Source organism: Sciurus vulgaris, assembly GCF_902686455.1.
Source record: "Sciurus vulgaris genome assembly, chromosome: 6".
Taxonomy (NCBI): domain Eukaryota; kingdom Metazoa; phylum Chordata; class Mammalia; order Rodentia; family Sciuridae; genus Sciurus; species Sciurus vulgaris.
The window spans coordinates 30,167,235-30,194,296 of record NC_136466.1 but is presented as its reverse complement, the minus strand read 5'-3'; the positions used below and the strand labels follow the sequence as shown (position 1 = coordinate 30,194,296).

General features: G+C 34.1%; 1 protein-coding gene across 10 annotated transcripts in view; it reads left to right on the top strand.

Annotated features, from left to right (window-relative positions):
• Window positions 1-27,062, top strand: part of RAPGEF6 (Rap guanine nucleotide exchange factor 6) — a 209,443-nt gene that overhangs the window by 59,899 nt on the left and 122,482 nt on the right. For 9 of the 10 annotated variants that reach the window (XM_079144100.1, XM_079144102.1, XM_079144104.1 and 6 more), the window contains exon 5: window positions 15,278-15,347. The exons of the other annotated variant lie outside the window; for it this stretch is intronic. In XM_079144100.1, the coding sequence (XP_079000226.1) occupies window positions 15,278-15,347 (70 nt within the window). The remainder of the gene's footprint in view (window positions 1-15,277; window positions 15,348-27,062) is intronic. 10 annotated transcript variants of the gene reach the window in all.

Here is a 27,062-nt window from a genome sequence, read left to right as displayed (position 1 = left end):
AGATTTTGGGGCCTCAAATTACATTTTGGTGACATAAAAATTAATTTTTTAGTGACATTTCCCATAATAGTGAAAAGAGGCTCTTAAACTTTTAAAGTAAGACTTGCAGTTGCAGCTAAATGGATTTAGTAGTATAGCTATTAAATTTAAATATCAGAGTATGGAAAATCTCAGTTTAAATGCATTTTTAAAGTCATGTCTTGAGTTCTGAAGCTTTATATTGTTGACTTTATTGAAATAAAATTTGTGCTTCTTGACTGGTAGAATAAAACATAGTTGATTATTTCTACAAATAAATTATATATTAGTTCTTTGTTATTTAAACCTTTGGCTATTATTCTTTTCCTCTGTATTTATGAAACTCCCATTACTGGATTTGTATTTAGTCAGCCCTTAAGTTAGAACAAGCTGGGTTGATATTGCCTGTAGTTATGTTTTAGGACTGTGTTTTTCTTTCAATATTTCCTCACTCTCTTGCTGTTATAAATGGTAGAAAATTTTTTGTAAAGACTTCATAGACATTATTCAGCTACAGTAATTCACCATTGGTTTGTGATTGAGACAGTGATATTTAACTTTTTTAAAATAATGGAAAGGAATATACAAGGTTTTAAAAAGACAAAGTCATGCTACACATTAATGTAGCCATTGTGAGCTTCATAACATGGTACAAATTTATTTAATCTCTATATTAAAGAATAATTCCAGGTCAGATTTGTTTTATTTGTTATATCTAGAATGATTATTAGGATTAATTAGTTAATACAGATAAACTACCTAAAATCATGTTTGGCATATAATAAGCATCAAATAATTTGGGGGTTTTCTTAATATAACTATTATAGCATAATAACAGTGGGATGTGATCATTATGATACCTAGAAAATATGATCACTACCTCATAAAGGAGTAGGAGTAATAATATTTTAGTTTATAGAAATATAGCTAATTTACCTACAGGGACAGTTTCATTCAAAGAATTATTAATAATTATAATTATTAATTATTACAATAATTAATTTAATTATTAAGAGATTAGTTGCTGTTTTAGTCAGTTTTTTATCATTGTGACCAAAAGACCTGATGAGGAAGAAAAGTTTATTTTGAGGCTCCTTGTTTCAGAGGTCACAGTCATTAGACAGCTGACTGTATTACTTGGAACCTAAGGTAAGGCAGAACATCATGGAGAAAAGATGTGGAAAAGAAAAACAGCTCAGGACATGGCAACAAGGAAGCAGAGACAGAGTAAGTTCAGCTCACCAGGGACAAAATATATACCCACCTCCTCTAGCCACACCCTGCCTGCCTACAGTTATTACCCAGTTAATCCATTCAAGTGGGTTAATGCACAGATTGGGTTAAGGCTCTCATAACATCTTATATCTAAAGCATAATAGCTACGAAGAAGGAAAAAGGAGAATACCTCACACCTGAGGGAGGGTTCCCAAGAAAGGAATAAACTTGAAAGGGGGACCCCTTCCCATGGCTGAAATTCAGATTTGACTGCTGAATATGCCAGCTGCAAACCAATTCACTGGTTTGCCCTGAGCCAGAGCTGGTCCATACTAATCTCATCCAGGCTGGTGGGGAGGGTATTGCTGACAAGTACAGGCAAGCAGAAGAACCTCACCACTCCAGCTCCTTGCCTCAAGGTATAGAAGTACTCCAAAGCTGGGGACCAGCACAACAAATCCCCTCCTTCAACCTTTAACACCCTCCTCCCACAAATGCAGAGGAAAGGACTTCGTACTGCAGTATCCCTCTGGCACCCTCTACTGACCAAGCTTTAGCATATCCACCAGGCAAAAGTTTATAGAATCCACATCCTTTAACACAAACTAGGGCAATGAAGGGTAGGGTTGAGAGGAAGTAAATAACTGTCACAGTTCACTACCTTGAGAGCTGATCTTCCATATGAATGCCCCTAACACATTTGGAATTTCATTCAACAACAAAGGGAATCCACAATCCCAACAATCATTGCTATATATATATATAAATTATATATTTCATTATAATGTCTCTGAATATTCTCTTAACTTTACTAAAGACTAATGAAGTTCATTTTAAACTACTTGTATATAAAATAAATATGGGGAAAAGAAGAAAATAGTTAACATAAAAATAGAGATATTACAATAAGCAAAGAGAAAATATGAAAAGTTACTGTAGTCCTTGTATCTATAATTGGTCACAAAGCTGTAGTTACCATCTCTGTTTCCTTCTTTCACACCTCATTTGATATTTTTGCCTTCAGCTGCTCTGGATTCTTTACCTGATTATGGGAATAATGCTTTCATTTCTAAAGGCTTCTTAGTTGTCCTGTCCCTTTTTGTAGTTTCATATTAACCTTTTATAATGACATGGAAGTACTTCACAGAGTGTTTTAGTCAACTTTTTTTGTTGCTGTGGCCAAAAGACACTGACAAGAACAATTTTAGAGGAGGAAAATTTTATTTGGTGTTCATGGTTTCAGAGTTCTCAGTCCATAAACAACTGGCTTCGGGCCCAAGGTGAGATAGAAGGATATGGTGGATGAAAGCAGCTCAGAACCTGGCACCAAGAAGCAGAGAATGAGTGACACCTCTCACCACTGACAAAATATATACCCCCAGAGACACACCCCCCCCCAATGATCCACCTACTCCAGCCACATACTATTTGCCTTCAGTGACCACCCAGTTAATGCATATTAATGGATTAATGCACTGAATAGGTTAAGGCCCTCATAAACCAGACATTTCATTTCTAAACTTTTTTTTTAATTGTCTTATGCATGAGCTTTTTGGGGATACCTAATATCAAAACCATAACATGGTTTTATAGTGAGTCTTAAAGATGGGTAGTGTTAGTTCTCTGATTTTACTCTTCAATAGGTATTTTTCCTCTCCATATAAACTTTAGAATTAAAATTTTCATATCTTCAAAATATTCATATTCATATTTTCTTTCAATTCATAGATGGCCTGCTCTGTTGCTCTGTGCCCAAGGTGAGGCAAAACATAGTGGAAGTGTGTGGTAGAGGAAAGCAGCTCTGTATATGACAATCAGGAAGCAAGGAGAGAACTCCCATCACCATGGACAAAATATAAACCCCAAAGGCACATCCCCAGTGACCTACTTCCTTCAGCCACATCCTACCTACCTATAGTTACCACCCCCTTAATTCATTCTGAGCGGATTAATGCATACTGATTAGGTTAAGACTGGTGTAACTCAATCATTTCACCTCTAAACTTTCTTGTATTTTCTTGCACATGAACTTTTGGGGGACTTCTTGTTTCTAAAGCATGACAAGGAGCCCGAGAGAACATTCCCTCCGGGCCCCAGACATAGTTCCCCTCTCTCGTGGTGTCTTGTAACCCAGTTTCCTCTTGGTAATTGTGATTCATCACTTGAGCTAGTAGAATGACCTAAGAAGCCTTTGGTTGAGTGGTCAGGTAGAAGTCTCTCATTGGGACCATTATTGTGTCTCCTGGGAAAAGCATTAAGCCTCTACTAAACCAGCAGAGTTCAAAGGTGTTATGAGTGGAAGCAAAATTCTGTTAATTAATTATTAAATATAGCAGTGACTTGAATATGACTTTCATGACTTGAATATGAGCCCTTAGGAGCTCTTGAGGAAGATGAAAAACATTGTTGCTAAAAAGTGAGTTCCTTGGTTGTCCTGAGTAGCAAGACAGGAGTTAAAATTTTTTGTGAACCCATACTTGGACCATGCAGAAGCATTTAAGGTGAATCCATTTCCAGAAAATGTCTATTCCATTGAGAAGAAATACCTGCTTCCTCTGTCATAGAAGAGATCCAGTGTAAATAACCTGCCTCTGGTAGCTAATTAGACCTCTTAAGAAATAGTTTCATATCAGAGACTTAGTTATTGGTCTGTTGGCAAATTAGGCACCCAGATGTAGCATTAGCATTTGAGTTCTCCTGTCTCTTCTCAACCCCTGCCACCCTGGTCACTTTGTCCATAGTCCTACTGAACAAGCCCTAAAGTAGCCAGGGAAAGAGGTTAGTTAGTTGACATGTATAGATCATGCCATTTTGCCTTCTTATTAACAAGATTCTCCACAGTGAATGCCCTTTGAAAGTATACATGGGATATAACTCTCTGTAAGTTCTATGCCTGTTCTGAAAGAGGCCCATCTACAAACCTTTCCCAGACTTTTTTTTATTTAAACAGTCTTTTCAGTCTTATTCTTCCAAGTCCCTAACCATTCATTTGAGCATTATTAACTGCCCATGAGTCTGTTTAGATCAGTAAGTCTGGCCATCTCTCAGTCTAGACAAAATGGTCAACTTTTGGTACTACTTGAAGTTCTATTCCCTGGGAGGATTGCTCTTCACCAATGGTTTGCAGGATCGTCCCTGAGAGTGTCCTTTCTTTTTTCTTTTTTCTTTTTTCTTTATTTTTGTACAAGGGATTGAACTCAGGGGTGCTCAACTACTGAGCCACATCCCCAGCCCTTTTATATTTTTCTTTAAAAGACAGAATCTTGATAAGTTGCTTAGGGCCTCACTAAGTTGCTGAGGCTGACTTTGAACTCATGATCCTCCTTGCCTCAGCCTCCTAAACCACTGGGATTACAAGCATGTGCCTCCACACCCAGCAAGAGTATTCATTCTGAGTGGTTCCAGAATGTTATGCAGACCCATCTATAAAACAGGTTTTGGGTTTTTTTTCCCTCAGTCAGCTGATCATAAAGAACTCCCATGGCCATAAGCATGGATTGACGGTAAGGTAAATGAGGTAACAGGAGTTGATGTGCAAGAAATTTGAACTTCTTGAATGTATATTTTGCTCTGGACCTGTGTGAACTAGGTCTCTTACATTCTATGCTCACTCAGTAGTAGGTTACTTCAGACCCAGCCCTGATGGCTGGGCACTCAGTTCATGATATCCCATGGTTAGTAGGCGTTGAGCCCCTACCAAGACCCAGTAGTAAGCCAGAAGCTGTTTCTTGAAAGTAGAATAGTTATTTATAGAAAGAGGGCATAGATGTCTCAGAAATCCTAGAGGTCTACATCATCATTCTTTTATTACTCTTTGCAAGTTTCAATGGAGAGGATTCTTATTTACCAAAGACACTTTAGGTAATCATTGGATATGCTGAATTGTATGCGCAATGGTACAGTGGCTCTTGCTGCATCCTGAACTTGGTGACTGTCTTATGCATAACTTATGCATAATCAATCTTCAGATTGATAAGAGTAGGACATGCACGTGTAGTATATGTTAACTCCACAATCCAAAGAAAATAACTAAACTCTGTCTTTTTTATGTGTGTGGTAGATGAGTTGTAGCAACTTGGGAAGGGATATCTTGTCATGCCTCAAATTATGAAACCACCAGAAACTTGCTGATGAGGGAGGCCTTTAAATTTTTAGGATTTTGTTTCCTAATACTTCCCTTATTTTATAATGAAATCTTATCTGTAATTTAAACAGGTAAAACATATTTACAGTTTATTCTGAACAAAGGAACTAAGAAATAGGTCAGAATTTTTTTTTTTTCCTTTTGGCCAGGTTAAAGTTCAAACCCTGGATCTTGTTGCATATCCCAAGCAAGGCTTTTACCATTGAACTACATTCTGAGTCTTTGAGTCTGAAATTTAAATTTCTTGTTTTGAAATAAATTTAGTATTTTTCTATAATTAAATTCACTTTTTAGTTGTTACAGTAAAATCTGACTTTAGCTCAGGAAAGCAGACTTCATTACATTTGGTTTTTAAAAAAATTTATTCATTTATGCAACAAATAATCATTGAGTGTTGAGCGCTATTAAGTATAACAACTACAAACATTTTTGTGTATCAGATGCACATGTGTGCATTTCTCTTGGGTATATGTCTAGCAGGGAATCATTAACTCAGAATGTGCTTGAATACCACACTGTTGTAATTATTATGGCTTTGTAATGTACTACAGGGGCAGGAGAACTCTTAAACGAAGTTCAGTGCTTGAGTCTGAGAAATGAATTGACAATAGACCAATTAACAGGGAAAAAGGCATAGAAATATATGTGCATAGGAGCATCACAGAATGGGGAGCACCCACTATCCAATGAGATTCAGAAGCTTATATACAGTTTTTAATAGATTAGAAGGAAGTGAGCCACTGCAGGTAGTTTTAAATTAAAGGCAGAGTAAATGATTTTTAGGGGAAGCAAATGGGCCTGAAGAACAGACAGTAGCCTGAGACAGTGTTCATCTAGGCTCTGGTTGTGGTATTTAACTGTGATTCTCTGTTTTCCATAATACAAGTTTAATTCTCTTTCCTTGATGAAATAATGAGGAGGAGAAAGAAAACAGTTATGTCCCTTTTTGGTGTATACTATCTTTAAGTAGATAAGGAAACTTCAGAGAAAAGTCCTTTTCTGCTTTTTGTTGCTCAGTGTAAGTACAAATTGGTATGTTTTCTGGTATCCCTTTCTGAGCTCCAGCATTTCTTGCTGGTTAATAGAGAGACTGCCATGGTGTTCCATGTTCCATGGTGTCTGTACCATTTTCGATTCCCACCAGCAATTTGGAGTTGGAGCTTCTATTTCTACATATTGTCAGCACTGTGTAATGGTGTCAGTCCTTTACTTGATCTATTATTATCAGTGTGAAATGGTTTTAATTTTCATTTTCCTGATTAATAATGATGTTGCATATTTTTTCTTGTGCTTATTGGCCATTGCTTTCGCTTTTCTTTAGTGAAATACCTTGTTAAATTTCTGGAGTAGAAGCCTGTTTTAAACTCCAGTTGTTTGGCTTTTATTATTATTCTGTAATAATTTAATACATTCAGGATATAAGCTATTTATCAAACATTTTCTCTTATTTGACTTGTATTTTCACTTTTACTTCTGTCTTTTTAAAATGAATTTATTGAAGTGTAATCAAGATACACCAAACTACAAGTATTCACAGTCTACAGTTTGATAAGTTAGGGTATATGTGAACACCTGTAAAACGAAATAATGAATTTATTACTTGAAAAACTTCCCTAAGGCCCCTTTGTAAACCTTCCCTGCTAACCTTCCCTGCTTCTTCCCTTGGTCCCCAGGCAATTACTGATTTTTTCCTTTTTTTAAGTCAGTGTACGTGTTCTTGAAAATATTTGATGTAAAGGGAAGCATATACTGTGAGTGGTACTCTTATCTGGTTTCTTGCACTCAGTAAAAAAATTTTTGACATTTTATCCATGTTATGTGTATTGATGTTTCATTTTTATTTCAGTATTCTTGCATTGACTATACCACTGTTTGTTTTAGCATTCAGTTACTGATGGACATTTGGATTATTTTCCAGTTTGAGGTTTAGGTTTGGGGTTTGTTGTTTGGATTTTGTTTTGTTTTATTTTGGTACCAAGGATTGAACCCAGGGGCTCTTAACCACTGAGCCACATCTCTAGCCCTTTTTATGTATTTTGAGACAGGGTCTCACTAAGTTGTTTAGGGCCTCAGACTTCCAACCATTGGGATTACAGGTGTTTCCCTGTTTTTGACTAATACAGAAAGTTGGTATGAACTTTTGTGTCTAATTCCTTATACATCCAAAGAACTTTTCATTTTTCTTGAGTAAATAAAAGCATAGAATTAGAATAATTCTTTATGTGGATGTGGACGGCATATACCTTGATTTAATTTGAATAAATACCTAAGAATGGCCTGTTTATATGGTAAGTGCATGTGTAATCTTTAGAAAGTATTATACTTTTCTAAAGTTATACTGTTTTATACTCTCATCAACTTTGTAGGGATTTTTACATATCACCTCGTCGCCAACATTTGGGTCAATGTCAGTCTTTCTTTGGTACCAGCAGTTGAACCCTGGGGCACAACCACTGAGCCACATCCCCAGCCTTTTTTATATTTTATTTAGAGACAGGGTCTTGCTGAGTTGCTTAAGGCTTAGGACCTTGTTACGTTGCTGAACCTGGATTTGAACTCTCCATCCTCCTGCCTCAGCCTTATGAGCCGTTAGGATTACAGGCATGGGCCACCTTGACCAGCTATCCAATTGTAGTTCTCATAATGATGAGCATGTTCATATACTTGTCACTTTTGTATCTTTTATGAAAGGTCTGTACCTTCTAGCCATTTGTTAAGGAGCAGAGTAGGGTTGTTTAATTTCCAATTTTTGCTTTTCAAAAGTTTTGTGTGTATGCTGTATGCAAGTCCTTTGATAAGTATGTGGTATGCAATATTTTCTCCTTGTCTGTAGATTTTGTTTTTCATCTGTTTCAGAGAGCAGAAGTATTTAATTTTGATGAAGTTCAGTTTATTATGTGTTTTGTTTGCTTAACAGACTGTGCTTTTTGTGTTGTATATAAGAAATCTTTGATTAACCTAAGGTCACAAAGAATAAAATTTTTCTTTAAATTCTTCTGAAATTTTTAGATTTTACTATGAATTGTTTGGATCTTTTTTGAACAATTTTTGTATATGACATGAGGTATGGATCTAAATTTTATACTTTTACATATACTTTCTGTATTGTTCCAGTAACATTTTGTTGATGAAAATATCCTTTTTCCTCTGGATTGCCTTTGTGTGTTTATTGAATTTTATATTGTTATGGGGCGCAAATTAAGAACAGACTGATCACCACTGAGAAGTCCAAATTTGAGAGTCTTTATTAAGCTGGCCAGCTGACTGTCTCACACAATGCCCTAAAAAAATGGCTATTGGGAGAACAGCCCGACCACAGGGTTTTTATACCAAAAATCACATCAAACGTAAGTATCTGTTGCTATGATTTAAAATTACAAACTAATATCATGAGATCATCGACAGAGGGGGAAGTGGGTCAAACTGACCCTTACCTATGTACAAACTAAAGAATGGTTGCTAACATCCACACAATTACCATTTACATGGTACATTGGTTACTACATAGGAGTTGGCATTGTATATTATTAAACATGTCACGCTAAGTAACTGATGATGGGTGCAGAGGCGGGGTGTTCCCATGGGAGAAGCTTATCTCCTACATAACATGGAGTCTCAGAGCAAAATGGAGTCTGTTTAGTCATTTCCCTTAGAGTCTGGCCTATAACATTTCTCTTGGAGTCAGATTTGTCGGCCCATCACATATATAATCATTGATTATGTCTGTGGGCCCATTTTCTGATTTGAAATTTCATTTCATTGATTTGCTTTTTTGTCTTTTTGTTCTAGTTTAACAGTTATAACTGGAGATTTCAAAAACTTTCCTAGTAATAGAATACTAGACTGAAAATAAGTAAAGGGCAACTTGAAAGGTATTGTCAGCTACCTTGATCTAGAATATCTAAGGTTTTTTCAAGACTCACACACAGGTCATTCCCCAGGGTAAGACATATTCTCGAGCATAACACAAGTCCTAATTTAAAAGAAATAATAAAATAATTGTTTTACAACATTAATGAAATTAAGTTTGCTGACCACAGTGAAATTAAATTATGAATCAATACCAGAAAGAAGTGTGGGAATGTAAGTAGTATATTTGTAAATTACTCAGGTCAAGGAAGACTTCACAATAGAAGTTAGTAAATAGTTTGAACTGAATGAAAATGAGCACACATCAAAAATCATGAGATGTATCTAAAGCAATACTTTCTGGAGATGCAGTATGTTAATAAGAAAACAGTTATCTCGACTCATTCATCTTAAGTTTCCATGTAGGAAAGAAAAATAGTGAAGAATCTGTGAAATAAAAAATTCTTTGAAATGTAAGCCAAACTGAGTTAGATGGGCCATGAAATAAAACAGACAAAAATTACCAAAATCAGGTATGAAGAAATGTTCCTAACCTACAGATACTAGAAGTATTAGAAGGAAATTTGATAAATTTATACAACAATTTGGGCAAATCTTTTCAAGACCAAAATAGTCTCAAAAAGCAATAATAGCTTAAGAATACAAAGAGAATCCTGGGCCCAGATGACTTGACTTCTGAATATTTTGAAACATAAGGAAGCCATTATTATATGCTCTTTACAAACCCTCATGGAAAATAGGGGAAGGAGAATGCTTTCAACTCATTTCTGTGAGATTTGTAGTATTGCTACCAGTGCCAGACAATGAAATAGAAAGGAAAATTTCAGATCATATCCTCAGAAATAAACATGCAGAAATTGCAAACAAAGTAATAGCAAACTGAATCCAGGAACATACTCAAGTGTTTATATTCCTTTATCAAGTTGAGGTTATTCCAGGAATACAAGTTTGGTCTTCATCCATAAATCAATTAATACAATATGTGGTGTTAGTAAAAAGATATATTTTTAAAAAACTGAATCATTTAAAGAAACAAAAGAGCAAAATTCAAAACTGTTCAAGATAAAATTCTAGACATGATAAAATTCTAGACATGAAGATAAGGCCTGTGCAAAAAAGTTATCACATGGAGAATTTTTATAGTTTTAATCTTTTCTTGTATGTCTTTCTCATATGTAATCATTTTTGCCTGTGTTGTTAATTAAGACAGCCCCCCATTTTTCCTTGTACATATTGATACCTGGTTATTCTAGCACCATGTATAGAAAAGATTATCTTTCCCCATTTTATTCCCTTGCCACCTTTGCCCCCCCCCCAAAAAAAAAGCATATAAGTACATATAGGTCTCCCTTTTTTCATCTTATCATTGTTTTATGTGTTGATCCAATGCCATGTCATCTTGAATATTCTCTTTGTTTTTTATTTTCAGTACTGGGGATTGAACCACTGTTCTACACACCCAGTCAGTTATTTATTTGTTTGTTTATTTATTTATTTATTTAGACTGAGGGTATTGATAAATTGCTGAGACTGGCCTCAAATTTACAGTTCTACCTCAGCCTCAAGAGTCACTGGGCTTTTAGGCATATGCTACCATGCCTTGCTTTTCTTTAACAGTATGTCTTGAAATTTGATAAATAGTATTCTTTGTTATTTTTCCTAATCATTTTAGATCTTTTAGTTTCTTTACATTTCCATGTACGTTTTAGAATCATTGCACCAATCTTTTAAGGCAACTTTCTGGGATTTTTTATTGTGATTGCCTTGAATCTGTAGAGCAGTTTGTAGAGAAGTGCCATCTTAATATTGGCAAGTTTTTGAATCCATTAAGCAAGTTGTATTTATTTTTACTTGGATTTTCTTTAATTTCTCTGGGCAATGTTTTATAGTTCTTTTGTTGTTGTTGCTGTTGTTCTAATTAGTTGTATATGACAGTAGAATGCATTTTGACACATCATACATGAATGGAGTATTATTTCTCATTCTTTGGTTGTACATGATGTACAATCACACTGGTCGTGTTGTCATATACACACACAGGGTATTAATGACCAATTCATTCCGCTCTCCTTCCTACCCCCATAGTCCCTCCCCTCCCTTCACTCCCCTCTGCCTAATTCAGAGTACCTCTATTCTTCCCTAGCCCCCACCCCTTTTTGTGAATTAGCATCTGCATATCAGAGAAAATAGTTCGGCCTTTGCCTTTTTTTAGAATTGGCTTGTTTCACTTAACTTGATATTCTTCACTTCTATTCATTCACCTGAAAATGCCATCTTTCATTCTTCAGGATTGAATAATATTCCATAATGTATATTTACCACATTTTTTTTATCCATCTGTTGAAGGACACCTAGGTTGGTTCCATAGTTTAACTATTGAGAGTTGAGCTGCTATAAACATTGATGTGGCCACATCACTATAGTATGCTTATTTTAAGTTCTTTGGGTATAAACTGAGGAGTGGGATAGCTGGGTCAAATGGTGGTTCCATTTCAAGTTTCCCGAGGAATCTCCATGCTGCTTTCCATAATGGTTGCACCAATTTGCAGTCCCACCAGCAATGTACCTTTCCCTCCCACATCCTCACCAATTTTATTGTTGCTTGAATTCTTGATAATTTCCATTCTGGCTAGAATGAGATGAAGTCTTAGGTTTGATTTTTTTTCTCTAATTGCTAGAGATGATGAACATATTTTCATCTGTTTGTTGATTGATTGTATTTCTTCTGTGAAGTGTCTGTTTATTTCCTTAGCCCATTTATTGATTGGGTTGTTTTTTTGATGTTTTTTGAGTTCTTTCTATGTCCTAGAGATTAATGTTCTGAGATGCAGGTGGTTAGATTTTTTTTCTCATTCTGTAGGCTCTCTATTCACATTATTGATTGTTTCCTTTGCTGAGAAGAAATGTTTTAGTTTGATACCATTCCATTTATTGATTCTTGATTTCACTTCTTATACTTTTAGGAGTTTTGTTAAGGAGGTCAGGTCCTAAGTTGACATCATGAGGATTTGGGCCTATTTTTCTTCTGTTAGGCGCAGGGTCTCTGTTCTAGTACCTAAGTCTTTGATTCACTTTGAGTTAGGTTTCATGCAGGGTGAGAGTTAGGTATTTAACTTCATTTTACTACATATGAATTTCCATTTTTCCAGCACCATTTGTTGAAAAGGCTATCTTTTCTCCAATGAATGTTTCTGGCACCTTTGTTTCTTTAGAGATAACTGTATTTATGTGGGGTTTGTCTCTGTGTCTTCTGTTCTGTGCCATTGGTCTACATGTCTGTTTTGGTGCCATTGCCGTGCCATTTTTGTTACTATGGCTCTGTACCATAGTTTAAGGTCTGGTATTTTGATGCCTCCTGCTTCACTCTTCTTGCTAAGGATTGCTTTAGCTATTCTGTATCTCATTTTCCAAATGAATTTCCTGATTGCTTTTTCTAGTTCTATTAAGAATGTCATTGGGATTTTAGTAGGAATTGCATTAAATCTGTATAATGCTTTTGGTAGTATGGCCATTTTGACAGTATTAATTCTGCCTGTCCAGATGCATGGGAGATCTTTCCATCTTCTAAAGTCTAAAGTCTTTCTTTAGTGTTCTGTAGTTTTCATTGTAGAGGTCTTTCACCTCTTGTTAGATTGATTTCCCAAGTATTTTTATTTTTTGAGGCTATTATGAACAGAGTAGTTTTCTTAATTTCTCTTTCAGTAGATTGATCACTGATATATAGGAACATGCTGATTTGTGGGTGTTGATTTTTATATCTTGCTACTTTGCTCAATTCACTTATTAGTTTTAGAAGTTTTCTGGTGGAATTTTTTGAATCTTCTAAATATAGAATCACGTCATCAGCAGCTAGATATGTTTCAGTTCTTTCTCTATTCCTATCCCTTTAATTTCTTTCTTCTAATTGCTCTGGCTAGAGTTTCGAGGATGATGTTAAATAGAAGTAGTGAAAGAGGGCATCCTTGTCTTGTTCCCATTTTTAGAGGGAATGCTTTCATTTTTCTCCATTTAGAATGATGTTGGCTTTGGCTTTAGCATATATAGCTTTCATAATGTTGAGGTATGTCTACTATCCCTAGTTTTTCTAGTGTTTTGAACATTAAAGGGTGTTGTATTTTGTCAAATGCTTTTTCTCCATCTATTGAGGTGATCATATGATTTTTTTCTAAGTCTGTTGATGCGATGAATTATGTTTATTGATTTCCATCTGTTGAACCAACCTTGCATCCCTGGGATGAACCCCACTTGATTGTGGTACATTATCTTTTTAGAGAATTTTTGCATCTATGTTCATCAGGGATATTGGTCTGAAGTTTTCTTTCCTTGATGTGTCTTGTTTTATAGTTTTTGGTTTGTTGTTTTATGGGATTTTTGTATTATTTTGATAATTTATCTTTTAGCTATTATCTGTAATGGAATTTAAAATTATTTTTTAAATAATTTGTTGGTAATATACAATAAAATGATTTTTCTTCTCTGATATTGAGCTTGTATCCCTCCTTCTTGCTAAATTCTCTTATTTCTGGTATCTTGTGAACTCTTATTTTATATATAGCCATACTGTCTGTGAAGTATTTATTCTGCTTCTCATTTGTAAACTATAGTTCCTGAAGCTCAAGAAGTAAATGGAGAATTTTTCTTTTTGTACTATTTGACAAATTCAGTAATAAAAAGTTATTTCAGTAGCCTAACACTTTGTATGTAAGTACTAATCAAAAATGAATGCTAAACCTGATGAAAGATTAAGAAGAACTTCTGTAATGGGTAGGTCAAGTTGGCACTGACTGAAGCTGCTCACCAATTTTAACATTGCTAAAAGAGTGAAACAGGCAAACCTTATGTGTCTGCACATGTGACATGCTACAATATTCTAGAAAATCTTTTTTATATATTGTTTCTCATTCATATCTATCTCTGCTTTCTTGAATATATTGAACATACTTAAAAAGGACCGTTTTAATATCCTTACCTATTGACATTTTCTGGGTCTGTTTTATTGGTTATTGGACTATAGTTTCCTGTTTCTTGCCTCCCCTCCCCTTTTTATGAGTATTGGATATTGTGACTGTTTTATATCATTGATTTTGAGCTTTCGTTATATTTCTTTAGGTAGTATTGGGCTTTGTTTTAACATACAATTTAGCTAATTGTAATGCATTTGATTATTTTGAGCCTTTTAAATTTGAATAAATCCAGCATTACTTTATTATAGGACCAATATGTCATGTTACTAAGGAAATATATTGCGCCCATGTGTTCTGCTTTGGCTCACACATTCACAGTACATAAGTCACCCAAAGATTCAAGGGGATCTTTCTAAAGAGATCTCCAAAGTGCATTCCTTTCCTCACACTCATACATGTTTGTTTTCTCTATTACTCTCCTTCCCTCCTTTCCCCTTTTTTCTTTTCCCCTTTCTTCCCTTTTTTCTGTCATACTCTCTCTTACTAATTCAAAGCATCTTTCCCTCATCACCCACACCCCCATAACTCCTGTCTCTGCTGAGATTGTCAGGCTTTATTAGGCTTCTCGTCTTGCACTGTGGCTGTAACACTTTTTTTTTTTTTAAGTAATTCATCTTTGTGCCTAGTTACATTTCTTTATATACATGAATGTTAATGTTTATTAAAGTTTTTAATATCTATTGTGTAAGGCAATATTTTTATCAAACATTAGAGAATTTTGATATCACTCCTTATTAAGTATGGTTCCCTTTTCATTCAGTATGTATTGACATGTTCAAAATTGAGATTAAGCAGGTATTGTCTAATTTTAGGGAATAATTAAAGGCAGAAATTTAAAATTTCCATATAGAACTGTATTGAGACCTGTTATATATGGGCAATTAAGAGCAAAGTGGTTTTGTGTGGGCTTTTTTTTTTTTAACTTTTTAAAGAAAATCTTATAAATTAAGAAATAATCAGAATTTTTCAGTTATATCTCAGGGTTTTTTTGCTGTTTGTTTTTTTCTTATGTTGATATACTTTATTTATGACGTCTGCTAAAGAAATTGTTTTTCTGTTTTTATAGTTTTGGTAAGCAGTTTGGAGGAAAAAGAGGATGTGATTGTCTTGTATTAGAGCCTTCAGAAATGATTGTGGTAAGAACTTTAAAGAATGCTGAATTTTTTTTTATATGTTTCAGTTTCAACTTCAAATGTAGTATGCTTTAAACACTGCAGAAGGTTCCATTGCTATGACCTGCCAGAGATTTTAAGTAGCCTGAGAACCATGTACCAACTTTTTCTGATTTTTAAGAGAATATGAAACATGATGCAGTTATATATAACATATTCCAAATTTGTTAATTTCTTTTACCCATTCCACCAGAAAGAAAATTAATGGTTTGGGGAAAGATACTATGACTTTTTTCAAATGTTTTCTTCTTTCTCATTAAATTTAGTCAGTAAACTTTGAATATCCAAATAATGTACCCTAAAGGGGTAGGGATAGAGGAAAGTTAAGTCTTATAATCAGACACCAGAGGTGATCTGCATCTAAGTATTTTGCTTTTTAATAATTGTGTTTATTTCCTCCTCTTCCCCCACCTTCTCCTCCTCATCCTCCTCCCCCCTTCTTCTCCTCTTTTTTTTTTTTTTTTTTTTTAATTAGAAGAATAAAGAACAACAGTTCACTTCTACATTGTTCTGAGATGCCCTTACTAGAAAATACCATGTGCTGAATGGATGCATTGTCATACTAGTATTTTGTGCAGATGATCATGTCTTCCAATTTGATTTGAACTTTTAAGAATTAAGGTTGATTTCTTAATATCAGGGTTCAGAGCTAACCATTTTTCCATTTCATGATACTATAGTCAGATTAACATCTTCAAATAGTTTTCTCTTCTTCCAACTGGATCATAACCATAAGTGAACTGTCATTTAAGTTTTATAAAAACAACTGGAATTTAAGCTCCTAGTAGGCAAAAATTATGTCTTATTTAATTTGTATCTTCTGCAGTACAATAGTTTACTCTTTTCCTGGTAGACATATTCTAAGACCACACCCCACCCTGAAAGGGATACCTGTAACGATGGATAGTACAAAACCTGTACATGTATCGAGTCTTTTCCTTTGCACACATACTGTTGATTAAGCTCAACTTAAAAATTAGGTAGAGTTTAACCAAAATAATAAAAATAGAACAATTATAAAGATGCAGTGTGTAAAAGTGAATGTGGTCTTTCTCAAAATTTCTGATACTATACTCACCTCACCCTTTTTTGTTGACTGTGTGTGACTGAAACTGTGGAAAGCGAAAAAATCACAAATTAGGGAGAAGAGAATGCTCTTCCTAACATGATAATGCCAACTAACAAGTAGTGTGAAGGAATGAATGATTAAGTTAAAATTCTTGATAAATGCCACAGAGTGGGTCACAGGGGGATGAGAAACAGAATACATATGTAATCTCTGAGTATGACCCCACAAATCATTTATAAAGAGAAAAATTACTACGTTTCTGGTAGGAATGTATAGCAAATACTACCATAACAGCAGTTACTATTAACACCATCTTACGGGCACAAGCTGAAGTCATGCAACTGATGTGATGCACTGAGAAGAACAGAGTACCACCTCTGCCACATAGTCCTGCTAGCCCTGCTTACCTGAGTCTAATCATCAGAAAATATCAGATGAATCAAATTGAAAAACAGTCTATAAATTGGCCTATTCTTTAAATATCTCAGTGTCAAGTTCTAGACTAAATGAGGGGGAAAAATAACAAATACAGTGTTTCATCTTGTGTTAAATCCTGGAGTGTGAAGGTCATAACAAATGCTGTTGGCATAATTGATGAAATTTGAATATGAGCTGTGCCTTGTACATACCTATAATCCCAGCAACTACATGATAGATTAGTCATCTTAATCAGTCACATTATAAAGTCATTATTTTTGAAAGGCTGTAAATTTGTCATTTTCTTCAACTCCATATCTAAAATTCATTTTGTCACTGTTTTTGTTTATTTGGTTGTGTCAATTTTTTTTTTTTTTCTTTTTCTCCTAGTGAATTTTGGTTTAGAGTCATGTTTAAAATCTCTCCTCGGGACAAGATTATTTAACTTAAACCATATTGCTTTATAGAATTCATTAGTTAATTATTTTAATTTAATTTTTAAATCTGGGTTCCTCTGGATAGTTGAAAACAATTCCATCCACTTAACTATCTTTGTCCCAATATTTCCTCCAATGTCAAATTTCCTAACAATGTAGAACCATACGAAGGATAAAAGAAATCTACACACAAACCACATTTACATCCTAACTTGAAGACAGAGGACTTGAAAATAGTCAAACTTGAAAATAATCATAAGTCATAAGGTTTCACAGATAGGCAATAGCTGGTATTAGCAAGGGCGTGGAGAAATTAGAGGCCTTATACCATTGATGGAAATGTAAAAATGCTGCAGACAAATTAGAACAGTTTGACTTTCATCAAAACGGTTAAAAATAATTATCATATGACCCATTAATTTTATTTCTGTGTATATACTCAGTAGAACAGAAAACATGTGTCTGTATAAAATCTCATAATCTAATATATACATTATTCATAATATTAGGAAAAAATAGCCCAGGTGTCCATTACCTGGTTAAATTAATAAACAAAATGTCCTATCTTCATAGGAAAGAATGTTATTGTACCGTAAAAAGTGAAGTGGGGCCGGGCTCAGTGGCACATGTCTATAATCCCGGCAGCTCAGGAGACTAAAGCAGGAGGATCATGAGTTCAAAGCCAACCTCAGCAAAAGCAGGGTGCTAAGCAACTCAATGAGACCCTCCTGTCTCTAAATAAAATACAAAATAGTGCTGGGGATGTGGCTCAGTGGTCATGTGCTCCTGAGTTCAACACCTGGTTTCCCCACCCCATACCCCACACCACCACCACAACCACCAAAAAAAAAAAAAAAAAAAAAAAAAAAAAGGTGGAAGTGGGGCTGAGGCTTATATCTCAGAGATAGAATGCTTATATAGCATGTTCAAGGCCCTGGGTTTGATCCCCCAGCATTGAAGAAAAAAAAAAAAGTGAAGTATTGATACCTTCTGCAACATGGATGAAACTCAAAAATGTTAAGTGAAAGAAGCTAAATAAAAAGGATGCCTGTTACCTGTTTCTGTTTATATGAAGTATACAGAATAAGGAAATTCATAAAGATTAATGATTAGTGGCTACTTGGGTTTGTGAAGAGAGGAATGGGAAAAGGATACAAATGGATGTAGGATTTCTTCAAGGTGATGAAATGTGCCAAAACTAAATGGTAGCAATGGTTGTACAATTTTGTGAATATATCAAGAACCAGTAACTAGTGCCCTTTTATGAGTTGTGAATTTTATGATAATGTGAATTATGTATCAATTAAAAATTGTGTGAGATAAAAACAGACAGGACAAAGAGCCTCAAAAAATATTAAACCAAAAAAGGTAAACACTAGAATGAAAATAAAGGTGTTCCTAAATACCAAAAAAAAATTTTTTAATCAAAGAGCAAAGAATACATATCTCATAGTATGATAAATATTACAAATATACATAATTATAAAATGTTATTACAAGATTGAGACCCAAAATATTAGTTATAATAGTAAATGTGCATGGGCTTTATCTATTTTTTTTTTTTTTTTTTTTAGTTGTAGATAGACACAGTACGTGTTGAGGATTGAACCCAGTGCCCCAAACATGAAACATGCCAGGCACGTGCTCTACCAATGAACTACAATCCCAGCTACTTATTATTAAAAGAGATTTTCAATTTGAAGTCACAACATAGGACCTAACCATGTATTTTTTATAATAGATACTCTTAATGATTTGAGAAGTCTACAGTAAAGCAGTGAATAGTGGTACAACTAAGCAGGTAAGAACCTGAGAGAAGTGTGGTAATTTTAATAGCATAAAATGTGGAATTTAAGCCAAAAGCATTAACTGTGGCACAGAATGATATTTTCAACATTAAAAGTCATAGTTTATAATGAAGATATAATACCTGAATATCTGTGCATCCAATTATGCAGAACCCTTCTCTGTAAAACAAAATCTACAGGGGATTCAATGAAATATAAACTACTAAATAGGTGAATGTAATCCTCTGTTCTTGGTAGAAAATATAAATCAAGCAGACAAAAAAGTGTGCATGGCACAGTTGTGAAAATTGGTCATATATTGTTTCATGCACTAAAGAATAGGTAATTTCCTTTAAGTAAATATATTAACAGTTTGTAATTGTGCGCAATGAAAGTCAAAATTATTACTAAATAATTAGTAATAATTACTACAAAAAGACCATTTTATGTGGAAATTCTAAAAACTTTTTTTGTCAAAGAACAAATACAACCTAAAATTACAGAACTTTGCAAAGTGATTACAATGAAAATGTGCCATATATCAAAATATATATGGAATACATCTAAAATGGTCAGAGAAAAATGAATAGCTCTAAACACTTATCATTTCAAAATGAAAGAAATAAACTGATTACACTCCCAAAATTTTAAACATAAAAAGGACAGTCAAGTAAAGCCAAAATAAAACACAAGAAATAATAAAAATAAAACCAGAAATAAGTGAAGTAGAGAATAATAAAGACTAGATCTAATGAACCTAAGTCAAGGCTTTGTTTCAATCTAAATGAATGCATAGTTACAATTATTAGAGGGAGCTGGAGTGGTGATACATGCCTGTAATCCCAGCTACTTAGGCTGAGGCAGGAAGATCACAAATTCAAGGCTACCCTGAACAATGTCACATGATCCTCTCAAAAGAAACAAAAAGTTAAGGGATGTAGCTCAGTGGTAGAGTTCTTACCTCATATTCAGGAGACCCTGGGTTTGATCTGCAGTACTGCCAAAAAAAAAAAAGTTTAGCTGGGGCAGTAGCTCATTTGTTACCTAGTATATGGGAGACTCTGGGTTCCATCCCCATCTCTGCAAATAAATAAATGTAAAATAAAACATGCATAAAGCAAAAATTGTCATTTGTAAAATGCAAATTAGTCAGTCATGCAGTAACAGTGGGAAATTTTAGTGTACATCTGAAAACAGCTGAGAAAGCAGACATCAAGAATAAAAGATACTGAAGGTTTGGACCTGATCATTTACCCTTTACTTAATAGATACGTAGGGAACACTGCCTTGTCAGCAACAGAATACTTTGCAAGTGCTCATGGAATATTGACCATATGATGAGACATTACCAAGTCCCTTAAAATTTCAAGATTTAAAACTTTTCAGTTTAGTTTTGAACATCATGAAATTTGGTTTAAAAAATCAATTATAAAACATAACTAGAACAAAATTCAGCTTTTGAAATTCAGAAGTATCCTTTATATCCCTTGTCAAAGAAGAATCACTGGGAAAATTAGAAAATATTGTATCTGAATGAAGAGGATTTCCAAAATGTATACAATTCAGCTTAAGCATTTTTTGCTGTGCAGTTGAGCCTTAATGTTGTAAGATGAAATGCTTTCAGTGAGTTAAATATCCATGTCAGGAAGTTAAAGAACAGCATACCACATAGAAATGGGAAGCCAACAAATAACAAAGATAAATATAAAAAATAAAAATCAGTGTCATAAAAACAGACTTAAAATAGAGCGAATCATATAGAGTCAGCACTCCAACATAGTGGTACAGAAACTGACTTCCTTAACAAGACCCCTAAATCTCAAGAAATAAAACCAAGAATAGGGGCTGGGACTGTAGCTCAGTGGCAGAGTATTTGCCTAGCACGGGTAGGACACTGGATTCCATCCTGAGCACCACATAAATAAAGGCATGATATCCTTCTATAACTACAAAAAATATATATATTAAAAAAAAAAAAAACAAGAATAAACTGGTGGGATGGTATCAAATTAAAAAGCCTCTTCGGTGCAGAATGGGAGAAAATCTTTGCCAGCTATTCCTCTGACAGGGTATTAATATCCAGAATACATAAAGAACTCAAAAAACTTAACACCAAATAAACAGATGAACCAATCAATGAATGTGCAAAAAGAACTGAACAGTTTCTTGGAACAGAAATTGCAAATAGCTTACAGATACATGAGAAAATGTACCATACCTCTGACCATCAGGGAAATGAAAATCAAAACTACACTGAGATTCCATCTCAGTCCTGATAAAATGGTGATCAAGAACACAAATAATAAATACTAGTGAGGATGTAGAGGAAAAGATACCCTCACACATTATTGGTGGGACTGCAAATTAGTATAACCACTTTGGAAAGCAGTATGGAGATTCCTCAAAAAAACCGGAATAGAACCACCATATGACCCAGCTATCCCTCTCCTCGGAATTTATCAAAAACCACTAAAATCAGCACACTGTAGTGATACAGGCACATCGGTCTTTACAGCAGTGCAGTTCACAAGAACCAAGTCATGGAACCAGCCGGGTGCCCATCAGCAGACAAATGGAACAAGAAAATGTGGTATGTATGCACCATGGAGTTTTACTCAGCCACAGAAAAGAATGAAATGATGACATTTGTCAGTAAATGGGTGGAACTGGAGAAGATACTGAGTGAAATGAGCCAGACTCAGAAAGTCAAGGTTCAAATGTTTTCTTCATATGTGGAAGCTAAATCAAAGTAAGGGGGGAAAATGGGGTGGAGGGGTGGGGACAGCTCCCAGAAAATAGAGGAAGGATCAGTAAGGTAGAAGAAGTAGATTGAGGGGGAGGAGAAAGGTAGAATGAATCTGACATAATTATGCTATGTACATGTATAAATGTACCACAGTGAGTTCCACCTTTATGTATTATCAATAAACCACAACTTAAAAAAAAAAAACAATAAATAGAAGGGAGACTAGAAGGAGGGAGGAAGAGAGGGAAAGACTAGGCATTGGGAACTGAAATGGAGCAAATTTAATTCCATGCAAGTATGATTATGTCAAAATGAACCCACTATTAAGTATAACTACAATGCACTAATAAAAGCATTTAAATAGAATCAACAAAGGCGGCGGAAGTTGGTTCTTCGAGAAAACTAATAAAATTGATAAGCCCCTGTGAAACATAATCAGGAACAAAAAAGGCACAGAACTCATGTTAGGAATGAGAAAGAGTGTATACACTACTGTAGATCCAGCAAACATGTTTAAAAGAAAAGATTTTAAAAAGGATACCATGGAAAACTTAAACCAACCAGCTGGAGGTAGTCCAGCTCCTTAAAATTTAAACACCATTTACCTAAAGCAGTTCACACATACAGGAAAATCTACTTATACCATTATCTTTAAAAGAAAGTAAATCTGATTATATACATTTCTATCAAAAAATTTAAACCCATATAGCATCACTGATGAATTTTTCCAAATATTTAAAGAAGAAATAACGTATAAAATAAAATAAGAGAAACTTGACTAGTAAACCTCTTTTATGAGCCCAGTTTAATTTTGATCACAAAGCCCAACCAGGGCTTTATGCAAAAGCAGCATTACAAAGTCAGTGTTTTCAGTGGGAGTATGTTGGGAAGGTTATAAGGAATCAAAAATAAATTTAAAAAATTAAGGGGCTGGGGAGATAGCTCAGTCGGTAGAGTACTTGCCTTGTAAGCACTAAGGCCCTGGGTTCGATCCCCAGCACCCAAAACAAAAACAAAAAGATTAATAGGGGATCAATTCCCCAACTAGTATAAAACATCATAACTAATTTGAACTTACTCTTAAGAGTTGCAAGGTTTGAAAATCAATGTGATTTAGTATCTCAGTATAACTGATGATCATTTCTATAGATACAGAAGACATTTTAAAATATTCAAAACCATGATTTGAAAGGATTCGAGCAAACCAGGAAGAGAAGGAATCTTCTGTAACCTTATTTATGTTATCTTCAGAAATCCAACAAAGACTGAAAACTTGTTTGGTAATGTGTATAGAAGACTCACCAATACTATAACCAGTGACAAGAGAGTTCTTTATGGTGTAAAAAATGGGAAAAAAGATTGAAAAAGAGAATATAAAGCTATCATTTATAAATGACATGATTTGCATGTAGAAAATTCAAAAATGCCTAAATGTGAACTTTTGAAATTAAGTTATTCGTGGATATTACTAGATTCTTGTTCACAGACAAAAGTCAACTGTATTTCTATTTATAAGCACTAAAAGAAAATAGAATTTAGTAAATATACCTTTTATAAACATCAAAAGATCTGTGTACATCAGAATAAATGTAACAAAAATTATAGACTTCCACACAGGAAACCTCTAGAAAGAAAACCATAACATTTTTTAGATCTTCTTTAGATCTAAAATCAGTTAAGGAAATGAGTATTTGTAAGATACAAATTCCTTAAAAATTCTTCTAAAATTTAGTGTAATCTCCAACAAAATCCCAGGAAGGTTTTTTTTTTTTTTTAAACATAAGGATCAGGAAACTAATCTATGATATATACATGTCCCCAAAATGAAGAATACATTTACAATAACAACATAAAAAATACCCAAGCACAGATTTAAAACTTAAAAAAAAAAAAAAATAACTAGAAGAGGAAAGAAGAACAATTTAATGGAGCCATGTAAATCTTTTTTATATAATTAAAAACAATTCAAAAAGGAGGAAAGTTTTAATACCACTAACAAAACAAAATTAATTTAATATATATAAAATTATGTAATTATGTATATATTAATATATGTAAAATAATTTATGTAAAATAATATATGTAAAATTATGTAATTATGTATATATATTTTATATATTAATATATAAAATTATGTAAGATTATGTAATTATGTAATTATATGTTATGTATCCCATAAATAGATACAATTACTTTGTCAATTAAATAAAGTAAAAAACAGGCTTTGTTAAGAGATGAATACTGACTGAGTGGTTGCAGCTATGTTGCCAACCTCTAGCAGCAGTCGTCATCTCCACAGAGAACCTGTGAGTAAGAGATTTCATAATTGAATCCCCCCCACCCTATTATAACTCACTTGAAATATATGTTAGTGGAACACAGCTTGAGAGATATTTTTTTGATCCTCAGCTACATTTTTTTACTTTGTGGGGGTAAGGTTGTCATCACATATAAAGGTTGATGGTGTTAAGTAGGACAAATCCTCGCTCCATGAACATCAAGAGAAGGAAACTTCTGTAACCTTATTTAAGTTATCTACAGAAACCCAACAAAGACAGAAAATTTTCTCCCAGTGTTTGGTAATGTGTATAGAGGAATCACCAATACTAAAACCAGTGGCAAGAACCTTCTGTATGGTGTATTTAAGCAAGGGGAAAAAAATGTCAGAAAGCAAGGAAAGAGCAGGAAAAAAAGATGTATTCTTTGGGGATATCAACTCTTATGATCAAGGTTGATACAGAAGTGATTTCATATTATGGCAAAATTGTGGGTTGCTCTTTTCAGGGCATTGCCTTCTCTTAGCATGATAATGAGAGATGTCCATGCAGTTGTAGTAGAAGAGAATAGCAGAAGGATTGTGAGCCAGGTTCTAGATACTGAACTGGCTGAAGAGCCAAAAGTGAAGTGGGGAAAAGCAATGTGACATGATTTGATAGAAGAGTTGTATGTCTCCTCTCTTTTTGGAATATGGCTTTAACAGAATTATGATGAGAGGATGTACAGTTACCCAACAAGTGTTCCTCCTCCTCCTCCTCCTGTTGCTTGGACTATATTGATTTCTAAATACTAGTTATGGGAAACACATCATAAAGAAGCAAGTAGGCTTCAGTTCTAAAAGTGGATACCAGGGATCTTCTTCCAAGTCTGGAAAGTTGAAAGAGATCTTCAATTCATTAAGAAGGAGCAGACCCAGATTTTAAAACAATAACAAAAGCAAACAAACAACAACAAAAAAAAGTGGGTTCCCTACTGGAAAGCCTAGAAATTTTTTGAAAAGGAGCAACCAAGAAAGGGAAATGAAGAGTAAATCAAAAGAGGAGCAGAGTGGCAGCACCTTGAAGAAAGAGGAGATTAATATGAAGATGAGTCAGCTACCTACTGGATGGTGATAATGAAGATGGGATGACCAGCTTGAGTTGATCATGGTGATGAAATAGAAGCTAAAGGAGCAGAGAATGACTCTAAAGCATGTAGTGGGGTTTAGAAATCTGTTCCATTCCTTCTTTACCTAGCTAGGCACTAGTCTTAAGATCAAAATTTCACCAGATCCTCTTCCCTACTATCTTCAATACATGCTCACTGTTTTCTGCATCCTTCTATTTTCCATGTTTGTTAATTTATATTGTCCTGCACCTTGTCTCATTTTTGCTTCCTTTGATGTTTAGGTTTGTTAAGTCTTATCCTATCATGTAGGATTTTTAGTAATTATCTAAATAAATAAATAAAATGTATTAGACCATAGTAGACTTTTTTTAAGTACTTACAAAAAATGTATTATTCTTAGGGCTGTTTACATTACAAAAGCTTAAAAGCAGTGATGACCAAGTACTTACAACTGTTCCTAGTATATATGGAGCCCAAGTTATGGTGAATAGGTACCATTCTGCCACTAAATGGACATAGACCTCCAGGAATCAATTACTTATAATATGTGTAGAGTAGGCGATGTCTTAGAGTGATTTTTGTTTTTTTAATTGCAAGGAAATAGCAGACATTATTGTATTCTGTCAAAAGTTTATAGTAACCTAAAGAGGTTAACTTCAGTATCAAAAAATATTGCTAGGGCTGGGGTTATGGCTCCATGGTAGAGCAGTTGCCTACCATGTGTGAGGCACTGGGTTCAGTTCTCAGCACCACATATAAATAAGTAAAATAAAGGTCCATTGACAACTAAAAAAAAAAAAAAAAATTTAAATTGGTAAAGAAAATAAATATTGCTAAGAATTATCAGGGAAAAAAAGAATTATCAGGAAAGGATTCTGACATTTATTTTTAAAAAAAAAAACTTTTCTGCATTTTTTTACAGAGAATTATACCTGAATCTTTTTATCTTTTAGTATAATAATTTAATACACTTTTCTAACAAACTACCCTTACATTCCCCATAAAAACTTAGCCTTAGATACTTATCTTTTTTCTACATTCTGGGCCCAACTGGATAATTGAGTTTAGGATTCTTGTTGCTTAGTGATATATTAATCTGTTATTTTAATTTCTCATATTTTTGATCATATTTTTAAATGCCTATTTAAAAAATAACTGAAATCAGTAAGTAACCAACTTATAAGACTTTAATGTTAGTATACAGATATAATTTCTGTTGTCCAGTATTTTAGCTTTATTTATTTCACAAATTTTGCCTTATATTATTTTATACAGTGATTAGTTGCTCATAATTAATTATATATTTAGCATTTTACTTCTAATTCTTATTGTCAAGACCTTACTTATGGGAACACTCATGTTTTAAGTATACCTTTTGACTTTTCTTTAGTGAATCTCTTTTGTGTATAAACATCTCAATTGGCATATTATTGTTCTGTTTATTTTTTTTGTCTGAAATTTTTAGTTTGCTGATTGTTGGAGGGTTTTGCCGTGGATATAAATTTAGGAGAAATAATTTTTCTCAGTACAATTAATATATTCCACTATTTTCTGGCATCCATTTTTTGTTTTTATTTTTTTGTTTGTTTTTGATATTTTGGTACCAGGGATTGAACCCTGGGACACTTAACAACTGAAACCTTCCCCGGCCCTTTTTTGTATTTTATTTAGAGACAGGGTCTCGCTGAGTTGCTTAGGGCCTTGGTAAGTTGCTGAGGCTGAACTTGTGATCCTCTGCCTTAGCCTCCCAAATTGCTGGAATTACAAGTGTGCACCACAATGCCTAGCCTGCCTGTTTATTTCTTGAAGAACTTATACACATTTCTCTTCAAATTTCAC